The sequence below is a fragment of the Lepus europaeus genome, chromosome 8 (genome assembly GCF_033115175.1).
Source record: "Lepus europaeus isolate LE1 chromosome 8, mLepTim1.pri, whole genome shotgun sequence".
Classification (NCBI taxonomy): Eukaryota; Metazoa; Chordata; class Mammalia; order Lagomorpha; family Leporidae; genus Lepus; species Lepus europaeus.
Genome location: NC_084834.1, coordinates 94,327,653 through 94,341,103, shown reverse-complemented (window position 1 = coordinate 94,341,103; position 13,451 = coordinate 94,327,653). Strand labels below are relative to the sequence as shown.

At 45.6% G+C, this 13,451-nt stretch overlaps 1 protein-coding gene across 8 annotated transcripts in view; it reads right to left on the bottom strand.

Moving 5' to 3' along the window:
* Nucleotides 1-13,451, bottom strand: part of AFF1 (ALF transcription elongation factor 1) — a 189,981-nt gene that overhangs the window by 24,517 nt on the left and 152,013 nt on the right. For all 8 annotated transcript variants that reach the window (XM_062198546.1, XM_062198549.1, XM_062198548.1 and 5 more), the window contains 4 exons: nt 12,592-12,646; nt 12,431-12,468; nt 9,099-9,255; nt 649-1,584 (listed from right to left, as the gene is read on the bottom strand). In XM_062198546.1, coding sequence (XP_062054530.1) covers nt 649-1,584; nt 9,099-9,255; nt 12,431-12,468; nt 12,592-12,646 — 1,186 coding nt within the window. The remainder of the gene's footprint in view (nt 1-648; nt 1,585-9,098; nt 9,256-12,430; nt 12,469-12,591; nt 12,647-13,451) is intronic.

Genomic DNA, 13,451 nt, shown 5'->3' with positions numbered 1-13,451 from the left:
CATTTTTTCTTTACTATGTCCACTCCTTCAGTGAAACTTCCAAAAATTGTAACAAATGACAGATGTCCCATGTTTTGCAATGGACCATGCCGGCCTGTATTATTTCATAACATACACTAACATACATTTTCTAGCTCTAATGAGGTGCTTCATGGCCATGAGATAAAATACAGATGCAATATTAGTACTTAAAAAGATGATACTAGAGGAGTAAAACTTGTATATAACAGTTTTTTAAGTTATTCAGATTAATACTTCAATTCATGTAAGGTCTTCATTTTTAGGGCAAAACCTAATGGGCTAATGGGTAAATACCAATGTTTCCGGCATTCACAAAACTGTACCCAGAACAGTGACAGTGTCCCTGGAGAAGCTGCCCTTCCCAATGACTGCCTCGCGGAATCCAACCTAGCAGACAGCTGAGGGACCTAGCACCTTGCTCACCTGCATCTGCAGGATGGCGAGCACCCAGGACCACACAGTCACCAGGGGAGAAGGTGCACACTCCGCCATCTCACAGAAACAAAGATTTCCAGGTTCTTCAAAGACAGCTCTGAGCCAGGCTTAAATCAAGCACCAAGCACAGACAGCGCAAAGCCCACACAGGGCCTTCGGCTCTGGGCGGGAGGCCGGGCTCCCCACACTCACCTTCCTCTTTTTGGCCAACTTGCAAGAGGGGTCAGAGCTTTTCTTCTCCGAGTCTTGCTTCCTCCCAGCGGGCAGCTGTTTGTCCTCGGGTTTCTTTTGGCGGCTGCCCTTGCCAGGCGGGTGGGGTATACGTGTAAGAAGGTCCAAGGTGATCTTCACCATCAGGCTTTGTGGGGGAGGAGGGTCCCTGAGCGGCGAGAGCAACTTGGTGTCTCTCAAAGGCACCGGGAGTTTGTCTCTGCGGCCGTCCTCCTGGACGACCACCGCCTGCCGGCAGCCACTAGTCCTGGCACCGCTGCCGCTGGGGGGCACACCTTGGCTCTGTGCCAAGGGAACAAGAGCCAAGGGTTCGGGGCTCCGGGCCTCTGCGTGTTCCTTTGTGGGTTCCCGGCCCGCAGGCGCCTTGCAGGGGGCCGGTGGCGGGGGGCTCTTGTGTTTTTTCCGCTCACCGGGGGTGGGAACAGCAGGCTTGGACTCTCGGCCAGTCCCAGAGCGTGGCCTTCCTTTCGTCTTCACTTTAGGCTTGTCCTTGGAGGCCTGCTGCACAGAGTCCAGGGCCCGTCCTGGCTCGCTTTCCACCTGCAGGCCAGCCTGCGAGTGGGCCTGGCCAGCAACTTTGGCGGGCTTTTTGGGTTGTTTGGTTCCAAGGGTTTGCCGCAGCAAAGGTTCCTGGGGTGCAGGTGACTTCTGGCAGCTTCTCTTTCCAGAGTGGGAGCCTTCGGGAGGGATCCGGGGGGCTTTGCTGGAGTTTTTGGGGGTTGGATCTTTGGGGTCAGCATGCTCCTGCCCTGTTGTGCTGCTGTCACTGCTGCCCTTGCCCTCCTGGTGTCGGCGCACAGGCTCCGAGCGCCCGAGGCCTTCAGGGAGCGCTGCTGGCTGGCTCACTTTGGTCAACCAGTTGTCCAACTGCCATTTGTTGGTTGTTGGAGGCTCTGGCTAAAAAACAAGGAAACACAGAGAAGACCAATGATGAGAAACTCTTCTTTTTTGTGAGTCATTTGGTTATACAGAATTGTCCTGGGGAGAGGAATAATTTCAATCCTAAGAATTTAGGTTCATGGGGCCCGCGCTGTGGCGCAGTGGGTTAAAGCCCTGGCCTGAAGTCCTGGCATGCCATATGGGCGCTGGTTCTAGTCCCAGCTGCTCTTCTTCCCGTTCAGCTTTCTGCTATGGCCTGGGATAGCAGTAGAAGATGGCCCAAGTCCTTGGGCCCCTGCACCCATGTGGGAGACCTGGAGGAAGCTCCTGGCTTTGGATCAGCACAGCTCCGGCCATCGTGGCCACCTGGGGAGTGAACCAGCGGAAGGAAGTCCTTTCTCTCTGTCTCTACCTCTCTCTGTAACTCTGTCTTTCAAATAAATAAAATAAATCTCAAAAAAAAAAAAAAGAAATAAAAAAAAGGTTCTGGGGCCAGTTTTGTGGCCAGGAAGTAAGCCACAGCCTGCAAGGACAGGGGCATCCCAAAAGATCATTGGTTCCAGCACCGGCTGCTCCACTACCAATCCAGCTCCCTGCTAATGGGTGTGGGAATACAGATCATGGCCCATGCGCTTGGGTCCCTGACACCACAGTGGGAGACCATGATGGAGCTCTTGGCTTTGGCTTGGTCCAGCCTTCACTTCTGGACCACCAGAGGAGTGAACCAGAGGATAGAAGATTTCTCTGTGTCACCCCCACCCCCGCATTGTTAACTCTCCTGTTCAAAGGATGAAATAAATGTTTAAAAAAATTTTTTAGGTTCTATTAACCCTCCTCCAATCACAGGTCAGATTCTGCAATAATCAACTCTTCATTTTGGGGGGGGGGGGTGTTATTTGGGAATTCTGTTGTAGTAGATATTGACTAATAGCCATAGACAACTACTGAGAATGTTGGTAGTATGAACATTTTGTTCCAATGGTACAGTATGAACATGAACCGAGTTGACATATTTTAGCCAACTGTTCTAGTAGTTGGCAAAACAGTGCTGGTAAAATGCTCTATTACAGAGAATAATAAGGGAAATGAATAACAGAAACTCTTATCAAGGACTCTGAGAAGGTGGCTAGTAAATACACTACGTTTCAGTGATTAGCAACAGATGCCATATTTTGTCTCTTATTTTGACATCCTTTTCAACTGAAAATGACTTTTTCAAGGATTTCATTTCTCTTATGTACTTAAAAATGTCACATTTGTGACATGGCTTTATCAGTGTATCATTGATAAGTAATGATTTTCAAATTTTACACCTTGATTTTTTAAAAAAAGATGTCAAGTGAGGCCACATTAGCCAAATACCAGCTCCACGTACAGTCTTTAAAAGCCAGACATTGAGTGTCTTGTTGCAGGTAACCTGGTCTGAAACTGCACCTGTGTTTCTACAACAGAAATAGACTTTCCAGAGCACATGCTGACCACAATGAGGTTACACCGATTACCAGAACAACTGATTCCACAAATAAACAGAAGTGCCTAACTCCCGCTCTTGTTATTTAAGCCATTGATGCTAAATTAACTACTGATGCATCCCATCATTCTCCCACGAGGATCTCAGATCTTAACAGAACAGAGACCTCTACATCTCCAAGATCCACCGCTGTGTCTTACTCTCAGTGCTATACGAGATACCTGAGCATTCCTGTGGGTGCACTGCCATATATATGAATTGTATCTCACAGAGAAGAATATTAGTGGCCAACAGAGTAAATGATGACTATACTTTTAAGGGCTACGTCGCTGGCTTATTGCTTATGTTCCATTCTGACAGGTGGTTTGTATGAATGACTAAAACCTATACACAATGCACTAAGAAGATTGCTGGAAGACTTCACATGGGATTTAACTGATTGTAGATAAGGAAACCACTCCATAGATGGGGACTTTTAAGAGTAAGATTACCGACCCATTTCCCAAGTAGTATAATCCAATATTTTGACTCTTCAACACATGCAACTCTAATAATACAAAAATAAGAGAACAGCATGTAAAGGCTTTCTGGTCAGGAATAAAATGATCAAGTGGGTTCTTTGGGCTTAGTGTGACTATAACACAACAGAGCTAGGAAGATCTTTAAGAAATCTTCCGGGGGCCAGCGCCGTGGCTCACTTGGCTAATCCTCCGCCTGCAGCACCGGCATCCCAAATTGGCGCCAGGTTCTAGTCCCGGTTGCTCCTCTTCCAGGCCAGCTCTCTGCTGTGGCCCGGGAGGGCAGTGGAGGATGGCCCAAGTGCTTGGGCCCCTGCACCCTCATGGGAGACCAGGAGGAAGCACCTGGCTCCTGGCTTCGGATCAGTGCAGGTCTGGCCGTAGTGGCCATTTGCAGAGTGAATCAACGGAAGGAAGACCTTTGCCTCTCTCTCTCTCTCTCTTTCACTAACTCTGCCTGTCAAAAAGAAAAAGAAAAAAGAAAAGAAATCTTCGGACAGAAAGGCGGCTGTGTAATTCCTTCTTACCCCTTCTTTTACCTTACTGTTGCTTATGACAATGTCTCTCCTTTCCAGCTTCCTACAATTGAACCAACTCTACACCCAAGCTCTCACTGAATTCCAGAACAGGAAGAGAGGGAAGAAGGAAACCACTATTATGTGCCAGGCACTTTGTCACATGTGATCCAAATCTGCATTCAATATTCTAACAGGGCAATATGATAGCTAAGGGTAGAGAAAAGATTAGCAAACAATGTACACTTGTCAAACATGATTTCCTTCAAGGACAGGAGGGTGTGGTGGACCGGTGATAGGCCACAGGACAAGGCAGTAAGATGCAGCACAGGCCAGTCGTGCTAGCAACTCAACCCCTCCCACCCTTCCGCAGGAAAGGTTAGGCTGCACCCCAACCACTGGCTTGTTCTTTAAAAGAGCACTTCTGAGTGGGCCAAAAAAGGAAGACATTCCCAGTGTAGGTAACCCCACACACAGGGCAGTATTGTGGTACTTGTAGTAGTCCCTAGAGGAATGTCCTGGTTACAGAAATAAAACGTTTACTTCTGTGGTCCTAAAAATGATCAGAAGAGAGGCCCATGGCCCAATTTCAGGGCAAAATGAAGTTGGTGAGCCCAGACAAGGGGAGAGGGTAGGGCACTCCTTTCTGTGTATCCAGTGAAATCTGCAGAGTGGTTAACATCCTGTAAGGTCAGGTATGACTCAGACCTGCTGCATGTGGGTCTAAGTAAGAATAGACTTTAAAATGAATGTTAAGTAGATAAGCACCACATAGGATTCAGGGGTCTGACCCTTCTGCCTTCCTCATTCCCTTCTATCTTCCCAGGACTGGTGGAACCCTTATCCAAAGGTGGTATGAATATTTCACTTTTTTGAAAAAATATTCTAGAATATTCACATATACATAATGAGATATTTAAAAGATAAACAGGCTGGTGCCATGGCTCAATAGGCTAATCCTCCACCTGTGGCGCCGGCACACCAGGTTCTAGTCCCGGTCGGGGTGCCAGATTCTATCCCGGTTGCCCCTCTTCCAGGCCAGCTCTCTGCTGTGGCCCGGGAGTGCAGTGGAGGATGGCCCAAGTCCTTGGGCCCTGCACCCCATGGGAGACCAGGAGAAGCACCTGGCTCCTGGCTTCGGATCAGTGCAGTGCACAGGCCGCAGCGGCCATTGTGGGGTGAACCAACGGCAAAAGGAAGACCTTTCTCTCTCACTGTTCACTCTGCCTGTCAAAAAAAAAGGGGGGGGGGTACACAAAAATCTAAACACCAAGTTCATTTTACATTCATGTTGCATATGAACCTTGCACACAGAGCCTGAGAGTAACTTTACACAATGCCTATACAGAGCCTACATTTTGACTACAACCCATCACATGAATCAGGTGTGCCATCATGCAGGTGCTCAAAAAGTTTCAGATTTTAGAACATTCTGGATTTGGGAATTAGGGATGCTCAACCTCCATTGAAAATTCAAAGTAGAAAAAAATTATAATCATTTTTGTTAATTTTTTTTAAAAAATATTATTTATTTATTTGAAAGGCAGAGTTACTGAGAGGCAGAGAGGGAGAGAGGAAGAGAGGGAGAGAAAGAAGTCATCCATCCACTGGTTCACTCCCCAAATGGCCACAACGGCCAGAGCTGAACTGATCTGAAGCCAGGAGTTACGAGCTTCTTCTGGGTCTCTCATGCAGGAGGCAGGGGCCCAAGGACTTGCACCACCTTCCACTGCTTTCCCAGGCCATAGCAGAGAGCTGGATCAAAAGAGGAGCAGCTGGGATCCAAACTGGTGCCCATATGGGATGCCGGCATTGCAGGCGGCAGTTTTACTCACTATGCCACAGGCCGGCTCCTGTTAATTGTTTTAATACATGTTTATACATATGTTTCTTTATTTCTCCAAATCTCTGAAACTGGCAAAAGTTAGTGTATTTTAGAATAAAGTATGGCTCTGAATAAGAACTTACGAGCTATGTACAATATATAGCTATGTTTTCAGTAAAACCTCATAGTTTCCTTGTTAACATGCCTGGAAAAGCAGTGGAATATTCCCAAAGTCCCTGACCCTGCCAAAGACAAGGAGGAGTTCCGGGCTCCTTGCTTTGGCCTGATCTAGTTTTGGCTGTTGTGGCCGTTTGCAGACCCCTCCTTCCCTACCTCCCTGCCTCCCCACCCCTCTGTAACTTTTTGCCTTTCAAATAAATAAATCTTAAAAAATATTTTTTAAACACAAAGCATTAAAAATAAATGAAATAAAGAGTGAGGAAGATAAAGATGGTTTCTATGGCTGATTAAGGAATTCATGTTACTCACAACTGACATAAATGCAGATACAGTCAGCAGGGGGGGCAAAGCTTAATTAGAAACAAAACAATAACAGAAAAATAGCTTCCAGGAGCCATCCTGTGGCGTAGCCAGTAAAGCTGCTGCCTGTAGTGCCGGCATCCCATATGGCACCAGCTCAAGTCCCAGTTGCTCCACTCCTGATCCAGCTCCCTGCTAATGCACCTGGGAAAGGAGCAGAAGATGGTGCAAGTCCTTGGGTCCCTGCACCTGCATGGGAGACCCAGAAGAAGCTCCTGGCTCTTGGCTTTGGTTCAGCCCAGCTCTGGCTGTTGTGGCCATTTGGGGAGTGAACCAATGGATGGAAGACCTCTCTCCCTTTCTCTCTCTACTATTTCTTCTCTGTAACTCTGCCTTTCAAATAAATAAAACTGGAAAAAAAAAAAGTGTATGAGAAGTGCATATTAGTTCTCAAAAAAAAAGAAAGAAAGAAAGAAAAAAGCTCCCAGAGTTAAATGGTTCAACGTTTCAATTTTAGAACTGCTACTTCGTTAGAGGCAAAAGAAAGCTATTAATCTTGCAGAGTTGTTTGGAAATAAGTCAAATAATTTACAACAGAGCTCTAAGAACCGACTAGGCGAACAGTACAAGCTAGTTTACTATCAAATGCCTGAACAATCAATAGCTGAGAAAACTAAGCAGATTCCTAAATAACCAAGAATAGAATAATGTTTTCCAGACTTCACTTTTCCAAAGAGGAAGAAAAGTAGTTAAACACCTAATAAAAGTATAAAATCTAAGTAAAAACAAAATATTCCTGGTAAGATGAGTCTCAGTGCATACAACCATCTCAGAGCCTAGATTTGCAACTCACTACGGCAGTACAAATATCAGCTGTTTTTAGTGAAGTGATTTTTAAAAATAAAGATGGGAGTGGCTGGCGCCGCGGCTCAATAGGCTAATCCTCCGCCTGCGGTGGCTGCACACTGGGTTCTAGTCCCGGTCAGGGTGCCGGATTCTGTCCCGGTTGCCCCTCTTCCAGTCCAGCTCTCTGCTGTGGCCCGGGAGTGCAGTGGAGGATGGCCCAAGTGCTTGGGCCCTGCACCCACATGGGAGACCAGGAGAAGCACCTGGCTCCTGGCTTCGGATCAGCGCGATGTGCTGGCCACAGCGCGCCAGCTGTGGCGGCCATTAGAGGGTGAACCAACGGCAAAAAGGAAGACCTTTCTCTCTCTCTCTCTCTCTCTCTCTCTCACTGTCCACTCTGCCTGTCAAAAAAAAAATTTTTTTTTTTTAAATAAAGATGGGAGCATTATTTTACACTGAAGAGGTTTTGATCCAGTAACTCGTAGAGCAGTACAACGTAACTACATCTAATAATTACAAACACCAAGATTAACATTTTATTGTAACTTTCAACTATTCAGTCAAAACTACCATTTCCATTTTACTGGAGTTGAATTTTACTAAATAACTGAACTGGCCTTCAGAGATCAGTGACCTATCAAGTCTAGAGATTTTTCTTACTGAATAAGTGAACATCACACAATCTGTGTGCACTGCATAGTCACCATCCTTGTCCTGCAGGCATAGAAAAAATATTTCAACTGCAATTAGCTTCATACAATGAAACAAAGAGCCCTAGGAACAGAGTGGTTTCTAAAACGCAGAAGGCACTTCAACTGCACTTAATGTGAAGCCATTTCCACTCATTCCAAAAAATACCGGCACCCTCACTGTGCCAGACGTAGATACACATCAAGCAAAAAATGACACCCATTTCATGCACTCCAGGCGCTCACGTCTCACCACGTGAATCACCAGAGCAGTCAGGTAAGACTCTGGTGGGACTGCTGTGTTCTCAACAGCAGGGGCAGAGAAAAATCTGATGCTTTTAAGGCAGAAAGCCTCGATTTCCTGGCATTCTCTTCTTCAATATGCAGAATAATTTCCTCTATGCAGGCTGCTCTCCTTCACAGAAAGGAAATGAGAATGCCTTCCCTTTTCAGTGGCACTTTTACCCCATGTAATTTTTACACGGATATCCACATTTTGAGGCTATCTGGTAACCTTGTTACTTGTTACTAACAATGTTCTGTGCTCAACAATCCAGTAAATAGAATAAATTCTGTGGACAAATTTAGGGTATGAGAGGTTCAGTGTCACGGGTTTGCTCCTATTCACAGAATCTCCTTGGCATGGGTGACAGGAAACACAGATCTCCCTGTTCCACTTGGGGCCCTGGCAAAATCACTTTGCCGTCAATTTAATGCATGGCTTTTAGTGATTCAAAAATAGAATTCCTGATGACTTATTTTGAGTTCATGCTCCTGTCCTTTGCTAAATCAAGCGCAACCCTTTTGCTTTAATTCATGCATCCTGAATTTCATCCCCCCCAAAAAACCTCATTAATATTAAAATGCTAGCCTACTGAAAACAGGATTTCTTTCTCAAAAGACAGGAAGAGAAAATGATGTGCAGACATTCTCAATGCGTTTTCTTGCAGAGAAGCAGCTATCATTTCGAACAGGAGAGAGCAGACACCGCTCCCGGACTTCCACGACCAAGGGCTTGTCAGAATTAAGCACAGAGACAGGTCTCTTTGCACAGCAGAGCTGGGCAGGAAAGCACTGCGCCGGGGCAAGAACTGCTCAGTCCCGGGGAAGTCCTGGCCACGGCACAGACTCCGGCCCAGAAGACAGAATGCTGCCACCTCGGATGGCCTCCTCCGGGGGGCACGGTACCTCTGGAGCCGGGGTTTCCCGGGGCTCATTCTCTTCGCTGTCACTGGAACTGCTCTCACTCTCCGAGTCTGAGGAGCTGTCTGAGTCACTGGTGCTCTCTGACTCGGCACTACTGGAATGTGCTGATGCCACTGGCTGTGGAAGCGACTGGGGAGCACTGCAAAGCAACCAGAAGATAAAATTAGACACCCTGCAAGGTGGACTTCTCCCCACTTTGCCATCCCCTGCTCGTTTTCTTGCTACTGGAAAGGAACGGGTCAGTATGACCTAACACAACTAAACTGGCCTATCAGCTACATGAGAGGCCTACAGTGTTTTAAAAAACAGCAATAAGGCTGGCGCCGCGGCTCACTAGGCTAATCCTCCGCCTAGTGGCGCCGGCACACCGGGTTCTAGTCCCGGTCGGGGCACCGATCCTGTCCCGGTTGCCCCTCTTCCAGGCCAGCTCTCTGCTGTGGCCCGGGAGTGCAGTGGAGGATGGCCCAAGTGCTTGGGTCCTGCACCCCATGGGAGACCAGGAGAAGCACCTGGCTCCTGCCATCGGATCAGCGCAGTGCGCCGGCCGCAGCGCGCTACCGCGGCGGCCATTGGAGGGTGAACCAACGGCAAAAGGAAGACCTTTCTCTCTGTCTCTCTCTCACTGTCCACTCTGCCTGTCAAAAAAAAAAAAAAAAAAAAAAAAAAAAACAGCGATAAAACAAAACAAAACAACACTTTTTAAAACAGTTCACCAGGTAACTACATAAAAAAGAAACGTGTGGAATGTTACCCTGAAGGACAAACCGAGTGTAATGTAAGGCAGAAGTGTAAGGTACACAGTTAAGGTAGATGCTGGGTGCTTTATGTTGCAGGTTGGTGAGCCAGGGCCTGGGGTGGCTGGGCTGTCTTTCTAAGTAGAGTTTTATTAGAACACACCTACACCCATCCTCCTCTCATATATAGTCTATGCCTGTTTTTGTAAGTTACAAAAGCTGAGTAGGGGAGCTGCAACTTAATGACCCATGAGTTTATACAGTACTTGCAACTTAGAACTTTAAGTTTGCTGACCCACACTATAGATAACCTATAGAAATTAAGTTACAAAAGGAACGCCACAAAATTACAATCTCGGACCGGCACTGTGGCATAGCAGGTAGGACAGCCTCCTGCAGTGCCAGCATCCCATATGGGTGCCAGTTCGAGTCCCAGAACTCTACTTCCGATCCAGCTCTCTCCTGGGGCCTGGGAAAGCAGTGGAGGGTGTTCCAAGTCCTTGGGCCCCTGCACCCAAGTGGGAGACCCAGAGGAGGCTCTTGGCTCCTGGCTTTGGATCAATCCTGCTCTGGCCATTGCGGCCATCTGGGAAGTGGAACAGCAGATGGAAGACTTTCTCTCTCTCTGCTTCTCTGTAACTCTACCTTTCAAATAAATAAATAAATCTTTCAAAAAATTATAATTTCCCTAGATTCTCTATATGAGAGAATTAACCACATGGTAAACAAGGATTGCTGAATATAAACGGTGATCCTTTGGAAGGTCAAATATCAGCAAAGTAGAGATAACTACTCCAAGCTGTAAGAACAAGGCAATCAAGATACTGTGGCAAAAGATGTTCCACATGAAGGATCTCTGAGATCCCAGCAGAAAGAAGTGGCCATCCAAGAAGGATGGACTTTTCTCTAAAGGGAGGAGAGAACGTCCACTTTGCTTAGGGCCTTGTCTAAATACTGAGGGAGTTTGTGGATTCAAAAGGCTTCCACAGCCTAGGCAGCTCAAGTCAAGAAACTTGTGTGGTCACTGACATCATTCATAGGAGTGTGGAGTGTTAAATTAGCAACAGGAGTCACTGGGCATTAACTCCTCATGCAGGACCTCTGTCCTCAATGACTTACAAGAGTTAACTGTAAAACTAGTCTCAGTTTTCTTGTGTGTGCAAACTGTTGAAATCTTTACTTAGTACAGAGTTGGTCTTCTGTGTACAAAGTTAAATGAAAATGAATCTTAATGAAAATGGGACTGGGAAGGGGAGACGGAGGAGGAGGAGGGTTGGAAGTGTGGTTGGGAGGGCGGGTATGGTAGGAAGAATAACTATATTCCTAAAGTTGTATTTATGAAATTTGTATTCCTTACAAAAAAAAAAAAAAAAAAAAAACAGGGAATGACTTCAGGTCAGTGAGAAAATATATGCTGCTCACACTGCTAGACATATGTGGGCTCCCAAAGCATTATTATTAAAAATCTTGCCTCAAATGGTATTAACTAAAGCAGTTTACCAACACTATAGTAACATATTTCCTAAAAGATGGCTGGCTTGTTTACAAATTAAAACAGTACCATTTTCCATCACACAAAAACAACTTGCAGGTTTAAAAGCAGCTGAAATAATTTAAAAAGTCCTGTAACTCTTAAAAAAACAAGGTACAATGAAAAACAAGTTCTAGAAATGATTCAGCTATTCAATTTTTAAAACATAGTAAATCGTGGCACAAAAGGTTAGGCCGTAGCCTTTGATGTCAGCATCCCATATGAGCTCTGGTTCAAGCCCCAGCTGCTCTGCTTCCAATCCAGGGCCCTGCTAATGCACCAAAAAAGCAGAAGACAGCCCAAGTACTTGGCCACTGCCACCTACGTGGAAGACCTGGATGGAGTTCCAGGCTCCTGGTTTCAACCTGGCCCAGCCCTTGCTATTGTGGTCACTTGGGGAGTGAACCAGCAGATGGAAGATCTCGCTCTCTCTCATCCTGCCTTTAAAATTTAAATAAAGAAATCTTAAAAAATAATAATAATAATAGCAAGCTGTGGGTGACTCAGATGGAGTTCCCGGCTTCTGGCTTTGGTCTGGCCTCAAGTTCTGGTTGTTGCAAGCTTATGGGGAATGAACCAGCAAATGGAAGATCTTTCTTTCTCTCTCTCTCTCTCTCTCTCTCTCTCTCTCTCTCTCTCTCTCTTTCGGTCACTCTGCCCTTCAAATAAATCTTTAAAACTCACAGCAAACTTGTCAACTTGTTTAAAACATAGGGCTCTTCAGTCTAACTATTCAAATACTGGTTACACAAAACTGATAATAAATTGTGCTTTAAGTTCATTTTTAAACTCTCAAAATTTTTTTAACATTCAAACTGGTAATAGATCATGATCATTGGCATAGATCATGTCATGTTTTTAGCGTTAACACCTACTCTCTAGTTAATTTAAGCTTCCAAAATATTAAACTGTACTTTCCTTTAACTGTGGTCCTCTATCTCCTTCCCCATGAAGAAACGAAGAGTGCTAAGGTTTTGTTTTTTCTCCACATCTGGTTGGCACAACAACGCAAATGTTCCGTACAACTTGAGGGAAACTGGCACACGTACCTTGGAGGTGCGGCTGAGGAAGGCGGCTTCTCTGGGGTCTAGGTGTTCACGAAAAGGAAGAAGGACCAGAAAAAGAACAACAAACATATTAGGCTAAGCAGCTCAGATATACCAGATGGGTTTTAAAGGATTCCTGGAACGATGGGATGTGCGAAGCTTACTTGTTCACTGTCGCTGTCCTCACTGTCGCTGAGCTGAAGGTCATCTTCAAGCATGCTGGAATGGGCAGGGACAGACACAGTGTAAGACTTGAAATAATTTCCAGTAACTTTTCTAACTGCGTATGAATAGCATATGTTCACAGATCAAAAGAGGGACAGGGTGGGTGACTGCATCAAGTGTTGTACTTCTGTGGCAATGCCAGTTTCACAGTATGACAAAGGAGAAGTCCAGTTCAAAGGCCCATAGCAGCTCTGAACTCAGTCCTCCCCATGGTCTGAGCACTGAAGCAGAACTATCAACTAGGCAAACGTCTGCTGCCACCCCACTAGAGTCAGAGCCCTAACCATGAGGCCAGCGTCCACACACACACACAACACAATACGCTCAAACTATTTTTTTACGTAGTTTGTAGGTGAACTGGAGTAAATGATTAACCATTAAATGAGTGAATGATAAATGAGGACTATTCATTAAGCACATAGGACAGTGCCAGGCACATAAAAAGCACTATGCAAGAAATAAATACATAGTGAGATATAGGAACTGTAACAGAACAGTCAAATTATTAACGATATTTGGACAGTATTTTTCACAGGCAAAAATGTATTCTCTTTTCTAAGAACACTAATCAATGGGAAACACAGAAATACAAGTATACTTCAAAAAATTTATAGGAAATAGAATTAAAAGCTAATTTTCATGCAAAAAAAGTGAAAACCATGCATATGAGGGGCTTTCAAAAAGTTCACAGAGGGAGGGGACCTCTGGCAGCATTTAAGATACCCACACACCATATCTGAGTGCCTGGGTTCAAGTCCTGATAGCAGGTGATGGCTCAAGTACTCGGGTACCTGCCATG